Raw genomic sequence first — 21,515 nt, forward strand, 5'->3', positions numbered from 1 at the left:
CACGATCTCTGTGGCGGCCTCTGCCAGCCCGGCAGCAGCCAGCAGGGCCCCGGGTGCCCGCAGGCGCCGGTGGAAGCGGTCCAGCGCCCGCACAAGCAGGGAGTTGTCACTGCCACCCTGCTCCTGAGCCAGCCGCCGCTCCACCAGCGCAAAGTAGCGGCTGCCCAGCTCCCGCGCAAAGGCTGCCAGCCTCTCGCCACCCGCCGGGCCCTGGGCCGCAAACAGCTCTTGGTAGGCCGCCGCCACCTGGCAGAGGCCCCCAACGAAGCCGCTGCCGCCACGGTCAGTGAATTCTAACACGTCGGGGGCCGGAGGGGAGGGCCCCAGCTCCGCCTCCAGGCTCCTCAGCTCCTCCTCCAGCCGCGCTCGGCCGTGAGCCAGGAACTCCTCGCACAGCTCCTCCGCAGGCTCGCCCAGGGCCAGCAGCAGCTCCACACACTCGGCTTGCTCAGGGGCGCCAGAGCCGCCCTCCCTGCGGGAAGGGAGAGGGAGGTGAAGGGCAAGAAGACAGAATTCGGGGCGGGGGCAGACCCAGGAGACCAGCGGGTGTGGCGTGAGGGCCCAGGGCCCACACCTGAAGCGCTGCCGTAGCTGCTGGGCCAGGCGGGCCGTGATGACCTGGCAGTCGTCCTGGATGGCGCGGAATGAAGGCAGGTGCTGGTACTGCTGCAGCACGGCGCGCGCGCGGCCTTGGTAGCGCACCGCCTGCCCGTAGGCGCCCAGCTCCACGCACTTGGTGAGGCGCGAGGGCAGCTCGAAGAGGAACTGCAGCTTTCGTAGCAGCGCGTGGACCCCTGGGGGACAGGGGTAGGTGGTGTTAGCCCCAACGCCATGGGGGTGGCCCACTTTAGCACCAGCTCTGGGGCGGGCCGCACCTGCCAGCTTGGTGATGCGCTCGTGGCGGTCCTGCAGCGTGGCGCTGATGCGCGCGCTGAAGTCCGTGATCACTGCCATGTTGGTGGCCAACCGGTCCATCTCATCCTCCATCTTCCGGAAATCGTTCTTCATCTTCCGGATAGTGTCTAGGAGGACAAGGGCGCAAGAGGGGGAAAGGCAGATGACTACGGGCACAGGCAGAACACTCAGCTTGAGATGCCCTCACACACACTCGCCCCCTTCCCAAACGCGCCTGAGCTCACTCCTCGAGGGTCACGTTGATGATTAGGTGCTTGAAAAGGACTGCAGTGGTGCTTGGTCACTATAAATGGGGGTGAGGTGTCATTATGTCAGTGCAGCAGACGTTTTCTGAACACCCCGTGCGTGCCCCTAGCCCCAGTGCAGTGGGGAGATGCCCATGAAGCCACAGTCCTTGATCTCAGAAGATGCCCAGATCCAAAGGAGGGCACAGGGCACTTGGCAGGGACCTGTCTGCTCGTTCCCAAGGGCATCCTCCATGCCCAGCACCCTGCCTGCCATGGGACAGACAGGAAATACTTGTTCAGTCTTACCTCTTTCCCAGACCTCCCTAACCCTTTCCTTCTGGAACATGGCTGACCTTCCCTGAAGGGTTCTTTCCCTTTGGTCCTGACAGAAACCTGCCTAAGGAGGCTGTTCTTCCTTTCAACCCAGGTGCCTCAGGGTCTGGCCCCTTAACACTTCTAGATAGCTTCTACTCCTCCTCCCTTTGAGACCCCAGCCTCTTTGAAGACCATGACATCAAATGACACCCCTTCTTGTTGCCATCTTTACTGTCCTCTTTGCCACGCCCCTCAGTTCCAGATCACGGCCACACCTCCTCGTGGACATCAACATACACAAGGATGAGCCTTTGGACATTCTTGACTCTCCGTTTGCTGACCTCCTCAACTCCATGCATTCTTACATCTGCCTCATCTGTGCCACACTCTCCCTGCCCTTGCTAAGAACTGCATCCTCTAAAACCTTAGCTTCAAGCCTCACCACCTTCTGTAATTCTGATCATTCACCCTGTTGACCCAACCCTAACAATCCTTTGGCCTTTTCAGTAACTCCAGACCCAGCGGCCCTACCACTTGGTCACTGTTTGTAATACCTCTCATGGCTGCACTTCCTTCCTCACTCCTCTTAGAATCTGTGGTCCTCCACGAGCATCAGCACCCATTTGCAAGCTCCCTTGCACCTCTTGCCCCTCTGCCCCCCGTTATTTGTCGGCAGAACCCTACCACAGGTTAAGCCCAATTACCAACCCACTCCCTAAGAATGACAGCTGAAAATGAGCCACAAAATCATACCAACTGGCCTCCCTTTAAAGTTAGGACTTAAGTCCCAAGCAGCACTGCATACTGGTGAGCTGTCCTTCCAAACCTTCTAGTGAGTCTGTGTTTCCATTTTCCAAAATAACATTTTGTCCTCAGTCCTAAAAACGCCAATACATGCCCCCAGTTCTCAAATGGTGACCTTGATTCACACTTCATAGAGAAAATACAAGCAAACATCAACTCCTTCCAAACCTGCAGAGTGAATAGATCCCTGAGGGAGTCTCATCCTGTCCCACGGCTGTGATGACTTGGACATTTCTGCCTCCAGTCCTGACCAAAGCCCTGCCTAACAACTTACTTAATATCCTGATGTGGATGGCAAACAGGCACCTCAAATATGATATGTTGAAAACAGAATTTTTTTTTAATTTTTTAATTTTATTTATTTTTATACAGCAGGTTCTTATTAGTTATCTATTTTATACATATTAGTGTATACATGTCAATCCCACTCTCCCAGTTCATCCCACCACCAACCCTCCCCACCACTTTCCCGCCTTGGTGTCCATACGCAAAACAGAATTCTTGACTTTCCCCAAAACTGTTCCTCCACTAACCTTTTCCATTTTGGCTCCTGTTCATTTATTTCTTTACTTATTTTTTTTAATTAATTAATTTTATTTATTTATTTTTGGCTGCGTTGGGTTGGGTCTTCGTTGCTGCACGCGGGCTTTTCTCTAGTTGTGGCGAGCAGGGGTCACTCTTGGTTGCGGTGCGCAGGCCTCTCATCGCAGTGGCTTCTCTTGTTGCGGAGCACAGGCTCCAGGCATGCGGGCTTCAGTAGTTGTGGCACACGGGCTCAGTAGTTGTGGCTCACAGGCTCTAGAGCTCAGGCTCAGTAGTTGTGGCTTGCGGGCTTAGTTGCTCCGTGGCATGTGGGATCTTCCCGGACCAGGGCTCGAACCCGTGTCCCCTGCATTGGCAGGCGGATTCTTAACCACTGTGCCACCAGGGAAGCCCTCCTGGCCATTTCTTAAGAGTCATCTTTGATTCTTATCTCTCCTTTACCTTACATTCAGTCCATTGGCAAGTTGCATAAGGTTTACCTCCAACATTTTCTTTCCAAGCCCCCATCATCTCTTGTCCAACTACTACTAACATTTCCCAACTAATTTCCCTAATTCCACTCTGGAACTCACCATCAATATGCATAAATGAAAGCAATGAGGATGAAGCAGAAACATATCTATTATAGGAGACTTTAATCCACTTCTGTCAATCCGTGACAGACCAAAAGGACAAAAACCAAATGAAGCTACAGAAGTCCTAAATAATATCATTAATATGGAAGGCCTATTTGATTTTTATTCTTTTCAAGATTCCATAAAATACACCAAAACCTTACCACATATTAGGTCATACAGAAAATCTCAATAAATTTACAGAAGAAAAGAAACTAAATGGTACAGAAAGCATTCCCTGATCACAATGCAATGAAATTAGAGATTAATAACAAAACTAGAAAATAAAGAGATCCCATTATTTAGAGAAAACCTCATTATTATCAACTACTGGATCAAAAAGGAAATCAAACTTGAAATTTCTGTATATGTAAAAAATAACAACAATGAAAACACTATAAGAACCTATAGGATATAGCTGAAGCAATGTTCAGAGGAAATCAGTCTTAAATTCTTATAGTACTAATTAGAATAAACATCCAACTCAAGAAGTTAGAAAAAGCACTACAAAAGAAACCAGAAACAGAAAGCAGAAAAATAAAAAAGAAAGCAGGAATTAATAAAGCTGAAAGCAGAAATTAATTTATTTTTTTAAATGGGAGAACTAATAAATAGATCAAAGATCAGGGTCACTGAAAAAAAATGAAAAAAAAAAATATAAAATGTGAGCTACCCTAATCTTTTTTTTTTTTTTTGGGGTACGCAGGCCTCTCACTGTTGTGACCTCTCCCGTTGCGGAGCACAGGCTCCGGACGCACAGGCTCAGTGGCCATGGCTCACGGGCCCAGCCGCTCCGCGGCATGTGGGATCTTCTCGGACCGGGGCACAAACCCGTGTCCCCTGCATCGGCAGGCGGACTCTCAACCACTGCGCCACCAGGGAAGCCCTACCCTAATCTTTAAATGGGGAAAAAAATACACAAAATAAGAAATAAGGGGAGAAACAATCACAAATACACAGATATTTTAAAAATCACAAGATACAACTTAGCTCAATTCCGTGTAAAGAAATTGAAAACCTAGATGAAATGGATAATTTGCCACAAAAAAACAGAATTTACCTAAATGGATTCCAGAAGAGCAAGAATACATGAACAGAGAGAACTGAGAATGTTGTCAAAGAAAGATTCTCCAGGACTTCCCTGGTGGCACAGTGGTTAAGAATCTGCCTGCCAATGCAGGGGACACGGGTTCGAGCCCTGGTCCGGAAAGATCCCAGATGCCATGGAGCAACTAAGCCTGTGCGCCACAACTACTGAGCCTGTGCTCTAGAGCTGCGAGCCACAACTACTGAGGCCACATGCTGCAACTACTGAAGCCCGCACGCCTAGAGCCCATGCTCTACAACAAGAGAAGCCACCGCAATGAGAAGCCTGCGCACCGCAACAGAGTAGCCCCCGCTCACCACAACCAGAGAAAGCCTGTGTGCAGCAATGAAGACCCAATGCAGCCAAAAATTTAAAAATTAAAAAAAAAAAAAAAGAAAGATTCTCCTTCCCCCCCACACAAAGGTGCCAGAGGATGTCATGGGGGTGCTGCCATAGCTCTGAAGGGCAGCTCATTCCAAAGCTCTGTGTAAGAAGTACTCAAGCAGAGAAAATTAGAAAAGCGTTCACATTAACTTTGTGGAAGAAACATAACACTGATACAAAAATGTGACAAAAATAGCTCAAAAATGAAAGTGACACATTCATATCTTATGATTGAGATGCATAGATACATTAATTAAATTAATTAAATAAATGGAGATACACATATAAATTAACAAACAGAATCCAGCAATGTATTAAAAGAATAATTGACAAATATGTCCAAATGGTTTTTATTTCAGGAATGCAAGGACAGCTCAATATGAGAGGATCTCGATAATAATTCACCATATTAAGAGATGAAAGAAAGACAATTCAAAGTCTATTCTTGATTTTTTTAAAAACTCTCAATAAAATATGAACAGCAGAATATTTCCCTAACCTCCAAACACCAGCATCATGTTTAATGAGGCAATGCTAGAAGCAATTCCCATTAAAATCAGAAACATGGCAAGGAGGTTCATGATCACCACTGCTGTCTAACATTGTTCTGGGGTACTAGTCAACACAATTAGACTCAGGTAATATATTACAGAGATACAAAAATTGTAAAGGAGGTAAAATTATCACTATTTGCAGATGATATAATTGCATAAATTGAAAACTCTAAAAAACAAATCACTGAAAATACTACTACAAACAATAAGAGAATTTAGTAAGGTGACTGAACATGAAATTAATATAAAAAACCTATAGAATTAAGCAACAACATTCACACAGAGTAATAAGAAGATACAGTAGAAAATGACCCATTTTAAATAGCAATTTTAAAAGATCAAAATATCTAGAAATAAATTTAAGAAATGTTCAACATTTACATAAAGAAATCTTTATAAGCTGAGGAACATACTAGAAGGCCTGAAGAAGTGTGATGACATACCACATTCTTGGACAGGAAGCCCCAAAACCTAAGATGTTGATTCTCCCTAGAAATTTAACTTGATCCAGTAAAACTTTAAGAGACCCCCCTCCTTTTTTTTTTTAAGTATAATTTGATGAAGAGGTGGAAAAATAAGAAGGGGGAGCTAAAATTTGGAAGTGAAAAAGAGTAAGAAGGAACTAGCCTTACTAGAATTTAAAACGTGCAGCTTTATAGCTATAGTAACTTAAAGTGTGTGGCACTGGTACACGGACAATTAGAGATAAATTGAACAAAACAGAAGGTTTTTCAAAAATCTAGAAACATAAAGAAATTTACTATTATGATAATGGTAACATTTCAAGTCAGTGGGGAAAAGATGAATTATTAAATAGTGTTGGGACAACTGGAAAGCAATTTGAAATAAAAATATAGTTGGGGGCTTCCCTGGTGGCACAGTGGTTGAGAGTCCGCCTACCGATGCAGGGGACACGGGTTCGTGCCCCGGTCTGGGAAGATCCCACATGCCGCGGAGTGGCTGGGCCTGTGAGCCATGGCCGCTGGGCCTGCGCGTCCGGAGCCTGTGCTCCACAACGGGAGAGGCCACAACAGTGAGAGGCCTGCGTACCACAAACAAACAAACAACAACAACAACAACTATATATATATATATATATATATATATATATATATATAGATGGACTCAGACCTCACACCTTATATACACACAGAGCAGAGGGATCAAAGTTTAAATGTGATTTTAAAATGTAATCACAAAAGTACATGAAGGAAGTCAGGGAGAATTTTAAAATAATATTAGGAATGGAAAAGGTCTTGCTTAGAAACACCTCAAACTCAGAAGTTATCAAAGAAAAGATTAATAAAATTGTTTGATCAACAAAAACCACCATGAGCTAAATCAAAACAAACTTTAAAAGAACTGCAAATCATACCATACAGGGCTACTTTTCCCTAATATGTGAAGAACTCTTACAAATCATTATGAAAAAGAACAACTCAGGAGTTCCTTGGCGGTCTAGTGGTTAGGACTTGGCACTTTCACTGCTGGGGCGTGGGTTCAACCCCTGGTTGGGGAACTAAGATCCCGCAAACTGCCCAGCATGGCCAAAAAAAAAAAGAAAAGAACAACTCTATAGAAAAATAGGAAAAGGACATCACAGACAAGGATATCAAACAGCTCTTAAGCATACAAAGAATGTTCAACCTCACAAGAGAAATAAAATTAAAACTACACAGAGGGACTTCCCTGGTGGCACAGTGGATAAAGCTCTGCACTCCCAATGCAAGGGGCCCAGGTTCGATTCCTGATCAGGGAACTAGATCCCACACATGCCACAACTAAGAGTTCACATGCCACAACTAAGAAGCCCACGTGCCGCAACTAAGGAGCTGATGAGCTGCAACTAAGGAGACTGCCTGCCGCAACTAAGGAGCCCACGTGCAGCAACTAAGACCTGGTGCAACCAAATAAATAAATATGTAAAAAAATAATCTTATTAAAAAAAAACTACAGAGATACTACTTTTCAGATTGTCAAAGACTGAAAATTTTAGTAACTTAGTGTTGGCCAGGGTGTACGGAAAGAGCTGTTCTCCTATTTGCTGGTGGTTGTGCAAACAGGTCATTTTTTACGGAAAAGAATATGGCAATATCTAACAGCAGTCACTTGTGAGCCTTCGCACACCCACACCTGGCCTGTGTGTGGCTCCTGGACTGTGGGAATGTTCTCTGAGCAGGATTGGGGCAGCAACCCAACTTGGGCAAAGTGAGGAGAAAAACATCAATGACAATGACAATAAAAAGGAACAGACAAACACAAAATATGCAGGGAAAAAATAGCTGGAAAAAATCAAACAAAAAAATGCATAAGAACTCACAGAGCTAACACCTACAGAACAATTAAGAGACTTTTTAAAAAGTTACATGAAGAGGTAGACCAAGAATCACAAAATGAACTTCTCATGTTAGCAACGCAGTCTGTGGGACAAGACCATTCACCCTTCTTCGATTCCACAGAGAGGAAGGTAACTAAAAAAATAAAGTCCCATAATATGAAACGTCTATACTACTCTTTGGGGCTACTGGTTGGAGTTACTTATATTTTTTTGGAAAATCGTGACTGTTGCCAATTCACAAATAATGAATTAGTGGACATAGCACAGACAGTGCCGTGCAGTTAAAAACTGAATAAAAGGGACTTTCCTTGTGGCGCAGTGGTTAAGAATCTGCCTGCCAACACAGGGAACACAGGTTCGATCCCTGGTCCGGGAATATCCCACATGCCTTGGAGCAACTAAGCCCGTGCACCACAACTACTGAGCCTGTGCTCAAGAGCTCTCAAGCCACAACTACTGAAGCCCATGCTCCACAGCAAGAGAAGCCACTGCAATGAGAAGCTCGGACACCGCAACAAAGAGTAGCCCCTACTTGCAGCCAACTAGAGAAAGCCCGTGTGCAGCAACCAAGACCCAATGCAGCCAAAAAAACAAAACAAAAAAAAACAACTGAATAAAACCAGAGCAAAGGCAAAAGATGGAAGCTCAGGTACCAGAAGGCTCACGGGCTGACGATCATGAAGAGGCTTGCAAGTTCATGAGGCGTTTCGTCTTCCCCCAGTGAATTCTTGTTTTTGCTTACAAACTATTTAACCTATGACACAACCTCCTTCCAGGGCTGTCAAATGCTACCATCAGAGGAGCAGATTCGTTTTGGAGTGGGTGTTTGGGACCATGACATTTAGGTACTACATCAGAAAGGAAACTTGCATCTGACTTTCAAAGGGAAAAAAAAATCCAAAAACTAAGTTGTCATTAAAACAGAATAAAAGAAAACCTAGTACTGGTGGCATTGCTGTTGAATGCACAGCCACAGAGCCATTTAAATGGAAATAAAAGTTGCACCACGGCAAAACAAAAAACATCCACACCACTGAGTAATAAAGACTACGCCGTACATCCCTGAACTCTTTCAAGCTTTGCTAAGATAAGTAGTTTGCAACTAGGGCAAACTCTTCTTGGGAGGAGAGTGGGTGGTAAATGGTAGGAGACTGGAGGGGGCCTTGTTGGTCATGCTGTTGACTGACCGGGGTGCTGACTGCACAGAGGTGTTCCATTTGTGAAATTCCAGGAGCTGGCCACTATGACCTGTGCACTTTTCTGTTAATCTTCAGTAAAGTTTACCATTAAAGATTGTTTTGTCTTTACCTGGGGAAAGGAATGGGAAGAGGCTTTTCACTATACAACCTTTGGGACCTTTCCAATTTTAGAACAGATAAATGCATTATTACATAAACAAACGCAGTGTCTAGGCCAAAGGTTGGCAAACTATGTACCCTGCGGGTCAAACCTGGCTTGATAGCGGTTTGGCTTTTTGATTTTCAACTGGGCTATTGACATAGCATAAAATTCAATGGTTCTTAGTATATTTATTATATTCACAAGATTGCACAACCAACATTACTATCCAATTCTATATTTCATCACCCCAGAAAGAAACCTTGTATCCCTTAGCAGTCACTCCCTATTTCACTCTCACCTCTGTCCCTGGGAACCATTCATCTATTTTCTGTCTCCATGGATTTGCCTATTCTGTACATGTAAAATAAATGGAATCAGGGACTTCCCTGGTGGTCCAGTGGTAAAGGATCTGCCTTACAATGCAGGGGAGGTGGGTTCGATCCCTGGTCAGGGAACTAAGATCCCACATGCCGTGGGGCAACTAAGCCCACGTGCCACAAACTACAGAGCCCACGTGCTCTGGAACCCGTGCACCACAACTACAGAGCCCACGTGCCCTGGAGCCTGTGCGCCACAACTAGAGAAAACTCGCACACCACAACTAGAGAGAAGCCCACGCACCATAAGGAAGCGCCCACACGCCATAACGAAAAATCGTGCACACCTCAACAAAAATCCCACGTGCCACAACTAAGACCCGACAAAGTCAAAAATAAATTAAATAAATTAATAATAATACCAAAAAAATAAAATAAATGGAATTACATACAGTATGTGGCCTTTTGTGTCTGGCTTCTTTCACTTAGCATGTTTTCAAGGCTCACCTAAGTTGTAGCATGTATTAGTACATCATACTTTTTTATGGCAGAATGATATTTCATTGTATGGATAGACCACACCTGTTTTCCATTCATCAATTGGTGGCCATTTGGACTGCTTTCACTTTTTGGCTGTCATGAATAACGCTGCTATGAACAATTGTGTATGTGTTTTTGTAAACATATGTTTTCAATTCTCTTCAGTGTATTCCTAGGGGTGGAACTGCTGGGCCTCATGATAACTCCATGCTTAGCCTTTTGAAGAATGGCCAAACTGTTTTTGGGTACACCATTTTGCATTCCCACCAGGAATGTAGAGGGTTCCAAATCCTCCATATCTTCACCAACATTTGTTCTATTCCGTTTTCTGGAAAACCTAGTGGGTGTGCAGTGGTTATCTCATTGTGGTTTTGATTTGCATTTCCCTAATAACCAATGATGTTGAGCACCTCTATATGTGCTTGCTGGTCATTTGTATATCTTCTTTGGAGAAATGTCTATTCAAATCTTTTGCCCATTTTTTAAAAATTTATTTATTTCATTTATTTATTTTCGGCTGCATTGAGTCTTCATTGCTGCGTGCAGGCTTTCTCTAGTTGGGGTGAGTGGGGGCTACTCTTCGTTGCGGTGCAGGGGCTTCTCATTGCGGTGGCCTCTCTTGCTTGCAGAGCACAGGCTCTAGGCGCGCACGCTTTAGTAGTTGTGGCATGTGGGCTCAGTAGTTGTGGCTCGCGGGCTCTAGAGCGCAGGCTCAGTAGTCATGGCGCACGGGCTTAGGTGCTCCGTGACATGTGGGATCTGCCCGGACCAGGACTCGAACCCGTGTCCCCTGCACTGGCAGGCGGATTCTCAACCACTGCGCCACCAGGGAAGCCCCTGTCCATTTTTAAATAGGGTTGTCTTTTTAGTGCTGACTTAATCAAAGTTCTTTGCATATTCGGGACATTAGACCCTTATTAGCTATATCCCATTCTGTGAGCTGTCCTTTCACTTTCTCTATAGTGTCCTTTGAAGCACAAGATTTTAATTTTGATTAAGTTCAATTTATCCGATGTTTTTCCTTTGATTACTTGTGCTTTTGGCGGCTACAAAGTAAAGCCCACTCCCGTGTGTCTCTACGCTCAACACTTCTTCACACCCGGCACCAGATGTGTGGGTTTCCCACTCATCAAGCAATTCTGTGACATCAGCTGGGCATCCTATGATTTAACTTAATTCTGACACCATCTACCGGGAGTTAGCGTCAGATCTCATGGGTTAAGGACTCAGTCCCACAAAACTATCCTCCCTCACTTTAGATTTCAATCACAAGTCCAAGTTGTCAGCTATGATTCTGACTGATTGGCTCTAAATTGGAGGTTCCCATGACCCCCTCCTCAGGTTCAATTAATTTGTTAGAGCAGCTCAGCAAACTCAGGAAAACAGTTTACTTACTAGATTACTGTTTTATTACAAAAGGAAACAACTCAGGAACAGCTAGATGGGAGAGACGTATAGGGCAAGGAATGTGGGAAGGGGTATAGAGTTTCCATGTCCTCTCTGGGCATGCTACTTTCCCAACACCTCCACATGGTTCACCAACCCATCCTTTTGGGTGTTTATGGAGACTTCACTACATAGACATAATTGATTAAACCATGAGCCATTGGTGACTGAATTCAATCCCCAGCCCCTCTCCCCTTCCTGGAGGTCTGGGGGGTAGAGCTGAAAGTTCCAACCCTCTAATCACATGGTTGGTTCTGCTGGCAACCTGCCCCCATCCATGGGTTGTCTAGGAGTTTTCCAAAGATCACCTCATTAACATTAACTCAGGTGTGGTTGAAAAGGGCTTGTTATATAAACACCAAAAGACATCCATGTCACTTTATTTCACTCGAGCTATTTCAGGAACTGGGAACAAAACTAAATATTCTTAACAAGGCTCTCATATAGGAAATTACAAGGGGTTAGGAGCTATGCCAGGGATGGCGCACAAAGACCAAATGTATATTTCTTATTATAAATCACAAATCACAGTGTCATATCTACAAACTCTTGTCTAATCCAAGGACATGAAGATTTACACCCATGTTTTCTTCTAAGAGTGTTTAGTTTTAGCTGTTATATTTAGGTCTATGATCCATTTTGAGTCAATTTTTGTATAGCGTGTGAGGTAGGGATCCAATTTCAATCTTTTGATATGGCTATCCAGGTATCCCAACCATGTGCTGAAAAACCTATTCTCCCTGTTGAGTAACTGTGGCATCCTTATAAAAAAATTAACTGACCATAGATGTACAGGTTTATTTCTGGACTCAATTCTATTCAATTTACAGAAGCCTACAGGCTGTTATGTGGGGCCAGATATTGGTGAAAAAACGGCAGCCTTCACGAGGGCTCACGCCAGTAAGAACTGCCACTGCCAGTGTCCTTGTCCCTACAAGTGAGCCAAAGCCGGCCCCCACCTGCTTAGCAGGAGACCCTCCAATACTAGCAGGTGTCAAAGCACTGTTACTTGCCCTGGCCATACTCCAATTCCTGATCCACAAGTCTCTCTTCTGCAATAGAAAGGTTTTATACCATAAAGTCATCGACTGCCACCTCTTCACTCCCAGTCACAACTAATGGGACTAGAGGGCAAAATCTGACCTATCATCTAGCCACCTCAGTGTCACTTGACATTAAAGAAATAAAGACACAGACACAGGAGAAGGCCATGTGGAGACAGAGGCAGAGGTTAGAGTGGTGCAACTGCAAGAAATGTTTTAAGTCAACCAGAACCTGGAAGAGGCATGAAAGATTCTCCCCTAGAGCCTTTGAAGGGAGTGCAACCCTGCTGACAACTTGATTTTGAGCTTCTGGCCTCCAGAACCATGAGACCATAATTTCTGTTATTTTCTTAAAATTTCTGTTATTTTAAGCCACCAAAATTGTGACAGTTTGTTATAGCAACCATAGGACACTCACACAAATACTAAGGATTTTTTTCCCCTGTAGGAAGTGAGTGGCATGGGTTTTCATTAAATATGTTTTGGATATATAAACCTTGCCCCTATTTTCTTAAATATAATATTGTGGATGTAATTTAGACTGTTTTCTTAACTCTGGATAAACTTTATAAACTTTTTGCAAAGATAATGATTTGCCATTGACTGCAGAGGTTGATAGAGCTGTTGGTTCCTACACCAAGTGGTCCCAGGTTACTAGATTTTCTTGAATTATTATGTCTCCTTTATGGCAGTATTTTTTTTAGTCTATTTGTCGACTCTCTGATTGTCATGATTTTATTTTTCACTTGTTAAACAATAGTCTAACATAAAACTTATTCATTTAGGGATTTATTTATTATGCATAATGTTTGTCTTTTATAGAAATGCAGTTCTTTCAAAAGCTACTACAGGTACTAGAACAAAAAAATCTGATTTTTTAAAGTTACTTTTGGACTTGTTTTGCGTTTGAAACAAGGCATTAAACATTATGTCTTATCTATAAAATTTTGACCAAGTTATTTAGCATCTCATTACCTCGATTTCCCTATCTGTAAAATGGAGATATAGTTAACTACTTCATAGATGTGTAAGAATTAAATTAATTAATATATGTAAGCAGTTCAATCAGTGTAGCTTTATATTAAACACTCAACAAATATTGCCTAGTATTAACCAGTTAAACTTGCTATTATATATAACTATTAATAAATTAGTTTTACTTGTAAAGATCTGCTAATAATGAACTCTCTCAGTTTTTACTTATCTGCGAATGTCTTAATTTCTTTCTTTTTTTAAAAAATATTTATTCATTGTTAGTTAGTTGCACCAGGTCTTAGTTGCAGCATGTGGGCTCCTTAGTTGCGGCAGGTGGGCTCCTTTAGTTGCAGCTCACCAGCTCCTTTGTTGAGGCATGTGAGCTCCCTAGTTGTGGCATGCAAACTCTTAGTTGTGGCATGCATGTGGGATCTAGTCCCCTGACCAGGGATCGAACCCGGGCCCCCTGCATTGGGAGCGTGGAGTCTTATCCACTGTGACACCAAGGAAGTCCCTCTCTTTCTTTTTTACAGGATATTTTTACTGGGTATAGAATTCTTCGTTGACATTTTTTTCATTCAGCACTTTGAAATGTGAATCCACTGCCTTCTGACCTCCACGGTTTCTGACCGGAAATCAGCTGTTAATCTTATTGAGTATCACTTGTATGTGATGAGTCACTTTTCTCTTGATGCTTTCAAGTTTTTTTTCTCTCTCTCTCTTTTTTTTTTAGCAGTTTCAATGTGATATGCCTAGGTGTGAATCTCCCTGCATTTATCCCACTTGGAGTTTGTTGTGCTTCTTGGATGTGTAGATTAATGTTTTTCAGTAAACTTGGGTAGGTTTGGGCCATTATTTCGTCATATATTCCTCTGCTACTTTCTCTCTCCTCTCACTCTTCCCGTTATGCATATGTGGGTACACTTGGCGTCCCACATGTCTCTAAGGCTCTGTTCAATTTTCTTCATCCTTTTTTCTTTCTATTCCTCACACTGAATAATTTCAACCAACCTATCTTGAAGTTTGCTGATTCCTTCTCTGCTTGTTCAAATCTGTTATAGAGACCCTCTAGTGAATTCTTCATTTTCATTGTGGTGCTTCATCATTTCTAGTTGGTTCTTTGGTTAAATAATTTCTCCTCTTTGATATTCTGTATTTGGTGAAACATTCTTATGCCTTCCTTTAGCTCTTTAGATACAGCTTCTTGTAGGTCTTTGAACATATTTAAAATAGTGGATTTAAATCTTTATGTAGTAAATTCAACGTCTGGGCTTCTTCAGGGACAGTTTCTACTGCTTTTTCTTGTGTATGGGTCCAATTTTCTACTTTATTTGCATGTCTCATAAATTTTTATTGAAAAAACAGACATGTTAGATAATATTGATAAAACATGGCAACTCTGGAAATCAGATCCTCTCTCCTCCCCAGGGTTTGTTGTTGCTGCTTGTTGCTACTGTTTGTCTAATTCGTTTTCAGAGTTACTAAACCTGTACTAATTCGTTTCTGAACCAACTCTGTAAAGTTTGTATTCTTTACTGTGTATAGCCACTGAAACCTTTACTTGGTTAGCTCAGTGATTAGCTAATGACTGGACAAGGATCTCCTTAAATATCTAGTACTAATAAATCTCCTAGTATTTACTGAGGGGCTGTGTGTGTGTGTGTGTGTGTGTGTGTGTGTGTGTGTGTGTGTGTGTTGGGGCATACCTTAAACACCCAGCCAGGAGGTTTACAACTCTCCCTTAACCTTCACTTTCTGCTTGCACTGAGCCTGAAGTAAGCCAGAAGTGAGAGCTTAGGACGTTCTCAGGTCTTTCTTTCTTTCCTTTTTTTTTTAAAAAAACCATTTTATTTATTTATTTATTTATTTTTGGCTGTGTTGGGTCTTCATTGCTGCACACAGGCTTTCTCTAGTTGCAGCGAGCGGGAGCTACTCTTTGTTGTGGTGCACGGGCTTCTCATTGCGGTGGCTCCTCTTTGTTGCTGAGCACAGGCTCCAGGGTGCGCGGGCACAATGGCTGTGGCTCGCAGGCTCTAGAGCACGGCTCAGTAGTTGGAGCGCACGGGCTTAGCTGCTCCGCAGCATGTGGGATCTTCCCAGACCAGGGCTTGAACCCATGTCCCCTGCACTGGCAGGTGGATTTTTTTTTTAAATTAATTTATTTTATTTTATTTTTGGCTGCATTGGGTCTTTGTTGCTGTATGCAGGCTTTTCTCTGGTTGTGGCAAGCAGGGGCTACTCTTCATTGTGGTACACAGGCTTCTCATTGTGGTGGCTTTTCTCGTTTGGAGCACGGGCTCTAGGCATATGGGCTTCAGTAGTGGTGGCACATGGGCTCAGTAGTTGTGGCTCATGGGCTCTAGAGCACAGGCTCAGTAGTTGTGGCACACAGGCTTAGTTGCTCTGCGGCATGTGGGATCTTCCTGGATCAGGGCTCGAACCTGTCTCCTGCATTGGCAGGCAGATTCTTAACCACTGCGCCACCAGGGAAGTCTCTCAGGTCTTTCTTAAGTATGTGTACTACCCTACACATTTGTGGCCTTCAAGATTCCTAATAATATGTCAGAGCTTGTCAAAGCCCCTAGGGACATCTCATTCCTCAGCTTTTCCTTTTAAGCTTTTGGGTTAGTACTACTGTTTGCCCAAGTGTTATCTATCACTTCAGACAGACACACCATTTGCCTGTAATTGTTTTTGACAAACAACTCTGGTGAGAAACTTTTTTTTTTTTTTGCGGTACGTGGGCCTCTCACTGTTGTGGCCTCTCCTGTTGCACAGCACAGGCTCCGACGCACAGGCTCAGCAGCCATGGCTCACGGGCGTTGCCGCTCTGCGGCATGTGGGATCTTCCTGGACCGGGGCATGAACCCGTGTCCCCTGCATGGGCAGGTGGAATCTCAACCACTGTGCTTCCAGGGAAGCCCTGGTGAGAGACTTTTAGCACTGGGTGACCTCCAGGTCAAGACAAACCTATGGGGTGGACTGTTTCAGGAAATCACCAGACAGGTTAAATAATGACAATTCTTTGGGCATGAGGCTTTGAAAGAACTCCAGCTTTGTTCTGCTCCCTCTAGTATTTGGAGTATGGGCTATTTTTCAAGGCTACTGCTAAGCTGGAGAGGAAATGGTGGGGCTAGGACAAGCTAAAATGCCATAGGATTCATTATTTTTACCATGATTCAAATCTTTTTCTTGAATAAATGCTCCTCTGATTGCTGCACACCTTTGGTTACTTTCCAGAGTTCTAACAAAGCTTATTCTAACCATTTTGGCCAGTTTTAGGGTTGCTTTCATGGAGGGGATATTTTCAAATGCACTTACTCTACTATTTTTGTTGATGTCACTCTGGATGCCAGGGCTGTTTTTGTAAATGAGTTTTGCTGGAATACAGCCATGCTCATTCATTTATACTGTCTGTAGTTGCTTTCATGATAATGGCAGAGATAAGTAGTTGTGACAGAACCAGATGGCCCACTATTTTGACCAAAAATATTTACTTTTGGCCATTTCAGAAAAACCTAAAAAAAGAAAAGAAAAGAAAAGAAAAACCTCACCACCCTTGTTGTATATCCTATGCAGTCAGACACCGTTCCCTTCACCCCCACACTCTTGCTCTCCCTGCTCTGGTCGTAGAGTTTCCAGGGCCTTTGCACAAGTTGTCCTCAGCCTGGGCCACTCTGCCCCCAAATCCTCCCATTGTCAACTTTTCATCATTCACCTTAACTGTGACCTCTTTAGAAAAGTCTTTCTCTGCCACTCTCTCTAAATCAGTCCCAACCACCCACTCTCTAATATATTATCCTGTTTCATTTTCTACAGAGCTCTTGTTGAAGTGAACTGATCTTATTTTCTTTCTTCATTATCTGTCTCTTTCTCTAGAATGTATATTCTGTGACAGCTGAGAAACTGTCTTATTTACTGCTATATCCCTGGTGCCTAGAATAGTACTTGGCACACAGGCAAATATTTGACAAGCGATTGAATAAATGAATGAATCAGTTGAATTAATGTATATTCATACTGACACCACTCTCCCTCTATGACTACTCCTGTCTCCATCACAGGCTCACCCTCCTCCTCCCCATGGCCATCAAACGGAGGCATTCCTCCAAGCTCTGCCCTGGGATCTCTCCTTTTCTCAGGCTCTATCCCATTCTTAAGCAACCCTGCCCACACTTCCCTTTAAACTCTCCTCTTCACAGCTGCCTCCAAGGCTTATTCCTCTAGCTCAGATCTCTCTTCTGAGCTCCAAAGCCACATATGCATCTGCCTTCTTGTTAGCTCCTTATGCACAGCTCCAAAACCTCAAAACCTAGCTCCCTTCGCCTCAAAGTTCTTTCAAAGAGTTATGAGTTCTCACGACTAGGTAAAGGTTCCCCACTTCTAGCAAGAGTCAGAAGGCCACTCCTTAGAGATACTCTGAGGAAAGAGATGGATTGGACTAGACCCCCTCAAGCTTCCTTCCATACTGAGATGCTGTGATTATCTGACATGGATCTCTAGAGTTCTTATGATTAAGACCAAAATTCTTATTTTGTTTACAAAGGCCTTCATGATCTGGCCCCACAGGCTCATCCAGGTTTATTCCATGCCTTGCTCCCCTTAAAAAAACAAAACAAAACAAAACCTAGTTGATTATGCTCCTTTTCCTACACCTGATCTTCTTGCAGTTTCTTGGGCACCACATCCACCATCCAGCATTCAAGTTGAAACTTGGGTCATTCTGTACACCAAAAGCTCCTCAACAGCATGTCCTGTCGATGTTGCCCCCTAACACTTCTCAATTCACTCATCACTGTCCATCCCCACCATTATCATCCTGGTGTTAGCTCCCAGAATCTCTGGTCTGGACTACTGAAATGGCCTCACCCCAGCCACCTCTCCAATTTATTCCTTTCAATGTAGCTAGGGACAAGAGGGATCTTTTCAAAACACAAATCACATCACTCATTTGTCTAAACACTTTAATTAGCTAAGTACTCTTTAGATAAATGGAAAATTCCTTAATGTGTTCTGAAAGGTCTCTAGTTAAACTCTACCACACCTATCCACCTGACTGGCTCTGCCCACAGTCTGCTTTCCCTCCTGCTACAGTAGATGAGCTCTTGACCTTCTGTTAAGGCCAGCCTTTCCGATGTGCACTGCTCAATCCCCTCCCTCTTTCCTGAGGACTTTGCTTCTGCAGTTTTTCCCTCTCTTGCACCACTGATGAGCACTCCATGAGCTAATGTATTGGTCAAGCTTATCAATCCATTTCTTGGAATGCCTTCTTCATTTATCTTCTAAGACACCCATGGTCTGGGTTGTTCTCAAACGTTCCCAAATGTTTGTTTCTTTGAGAAAGAAGATTTGTGAGGTTTTCCTTATTTTCATGACTTCTGAATGTTAGGATGCACCAGGCTTCAGTCCTCAGACCTATTCTCTCTGTACACTCCCCCCAGGAGATCTCATCTTGTTCCATGTACCTCAAGTTCCAGCCTTCTCTGAATTCCAGATCCCTCAACTAACAAATTTTTAAGAATCTTGAGCCATTCTACTTTTCCACGGTAACCACCCTGGTCCATACAACCAGCATCTTGCGTGGACTGTTATAATAGCCTCCTAATGGGTGTCTCTGCCATCCTTGCCTCCCTATAGTCCACTCTCAACAAGTGGACAGAGGGGTCATTTTAAAACAACAGTCAGGTCACCCCATTCTTCTGTTCATTTCATCTCACTCAGAGGACAGACATTCCCATAGACTGCAGGTAGACCTGCAGGATCTGCCTCTAGGACTAAGTACATGTGGGTCCCAAAAATCTGAACAGTGCATTTCACCAACACAGGACAGAAGCTAGTGTGGATGATACTGAACATTGTCTAGTACCATCTTGAATAGAGAATAAAGGGGACAGAAGGGAAAAAAAAAAAAACTTTATATGATGTTTGTCCCTTAATGTCATACATTTTCTATCTCTGCTTCATTTAAAAAGAAAGGGAAAACGGGAAAGGGGAAGGACGGAAGGAAAGAAGGAGAGAGAGAAAGGAAGAAAAGAAAGAAAAAAAAAGAAAGACTGAAAGAGAGAGAGATAGGCCCATTCTCGAGAAAGACCTGAACCAGAGAAGAAAGCTACCACTAATGAGAGAAACTAACCATTACTGAGGCATCCTTAGCGTCAGAGATTCTAAGTGCTTCAGGTAAATTCGATTCTTTTTAAAATTTCATTTTGTCCTTTTCTCCCCTTTGGTCCTCAAAACAACCCTCTGAGAACAGTTATCACCTCAATAGTCATCAAACCACGAAAGCTCTGAGAGAGAAAGATGAGAGTGGATTAGTGTCAGGGCAGGACTAGAATCTGGGTCTGCTCTAAATCCTCTGCTGGCTTCCCCAACACAGGAGAAACTGGGGGATGTGGGACTGTGAGGAGTGTGCCCCAGTAGGAATCACCTGTGGCTGAGATGAACTTGTTGTAGTTCTCATAGACCAGGGTCTGCATGTCGCTGTCTAGAGCCCGGATCTGCCGCACCATGTCCGTCTCACTGTCCATCAGCTGGGCCAGTGGGCACTCTCTTCGCAGCTGGAGAAAATTAGGTGGTTAGTATCCAGGACAAGGGGGCACTCATGCCCCCCAGCCTTGCCCCTAACTGGTAGGCTTTTGCTGCAAGTAAACCCTGATCCCACCCCTGCCAGGAATCTCAGACAAGGAACCTATAAGTGGCATAGCTCAGGAGTTACCAGGTCAGACCCTATTTGGGGTTTGTCGGCATTTGAAATACTCAGCTGCAACCAAGGCCCAGTCCTATGCCTGTCAGCGCCTGGGCCACGCCCCCTATATCGGGTCTATCAGAACATCAGCCCAGGAGACCTCAGACTTCGCACCATCTCAGGCCAGTCCAAGTCTGCCCACGACCCCTTAACTTCCAGCTCTGCCCCTATTGCCCGGCCCAGGGTCATCCTGCTTTTATGAACACCTCTTCCCTCGCCCCACCCTCCCCCCGCAACAAAGTCGCAGGCGTGATGTGGGGTGCAATATATCGGGGGCCTGTTCCCCCTCCCGATACACACACCTTGTCCAGATACACTTCCGGGTCGAAGTGCGCCCCATTGAGATCTGTAGGGTCCAAGGGGTCCGGCCCCGCGGGGCGCCCCGCCGCCTCCACCTCCGAGAGGCCGTAGTAAAGCTTCAGCATCCCGTGCGCCTTCCGCCGACGCTCCGGAGCCCCCGCCTCGGGCCCCTCTGGGGAGTCCCCAGGTCCACAGCCCGGGCCACGTCCTGCGGCTGCCGCCGCCATGGCTCCAAGTGCAACCCACAGGCGTGAGCCTGGGCAGGGGATAGGGAGGAGGTACTTCCGGGAGCCATAAAGTTGTTGTTGAAACAAGGCAGTCCTTCGGGTGAAACGTCCCCCTGCAGCCCTGGGTCCTTCGAGACTGGAGTTCCCCCGCACCTTTCCTCCCCGAGCGAAGAAGTTCCGCCAGAGCCCCGGGTTCCCCCAGCTTCGCAGGAAGGATTCTGGGGAACTGGTCGAGTCGCTGTCCTCCCAGAAGGAGAACGAGTCGTGGCTTCCAACCCTGCACCCCCGCAGACAGGGGCTGCGGAATATGTCCCTAGATGCAGTGGACAGAGCGCGGGCCGTGGAGCCAGAGAGGGTATGTCTGGCATCCTGCCACTCCCTTGTTACGGGGGTAGCAGCTCAGTTTCCCCCATTCCTAATATTGGGGTACATATTTCACAAGGGAGCTGTGAGGATTAAATGCATGTACAGTGCTGCACAGTGCCTCTAGCGCAGTGTTTCTCAAGGCCTGGTCCTCTGACGTGCACCAGAATTGCCTTCAGAATTACTTGTGGCGTGTTGCAAAGACTCTGGGCTCCCCTCAGACCTAGCTTATTTTTTTTAAGTCAAGTAGTTCTGGTGCACTTGAACTTGAGAACTCCTATTATACGCTGCTTAGAAGACACAGTTGGCACATCTTAAGTGACTGATGGGATGTGCTGACGGAGGGGTTAGGTGGAGATGTTGAGGATAATTCTCAGGTTTCCGATTGGGACAAAGGTACAGCTGTTCACCCAGGTGAAGAGCTGAAGATAGGGAAA

At 44.7% G+C, this 21,515-nt stretch overlaps 1 protein-coding gene across 1 annotated transcript in view; it reads right to left on the reverse strand.

The window, feature by feature from the left end:
* The window catches only part of VPS51 (VPS51 subunit of GARP complex), a 23,730-nt gene extending 3,015 nt beyond the window's left edge, over nt 1-20,715 (reverse strand). Inside the window, exons 1-5 of the mRNA XM_007462020.1 lie at nt 20,491-20,715; nt 19,871-20,000; nt 876-1,022; nt 575-794; nt 4-472 (exon numbers count right to left, since the gene is read on the reverse strand). Coding sequence (XP_007462082.1) covers nt 4-472; nt 575-794; nt 876-1,022; nt 19,871-20,000; nt 20,491-20,715 — 1,191 coding nt within the window. The remainder of the gene's footprint in view (nt 1-3; nt 473-574; nt 795-875; nt 1,023-19,870; nt 20,001-20,490) is intronic.
* Nucleotides 20,716-21,515: the final 800 nt, after the last annotated feature.

This window comes from Lipotes vexillifer, unplaced genomic scaffold, assembly GCF_000442215.2.
Source record: "Lipotes vexillifer unplaced genomic scaffold, Lipotes_vexillifer_v1.1 scaffold1129, whole genome shotgun sequence".
Taxonomy (NCBI): domain Eukaryota; kingdom Metazoa; phylum Chordata; class Mammalia; order Artiodactyla; family Lipotidae; genus Lipotes; species Lipotes vexillifer.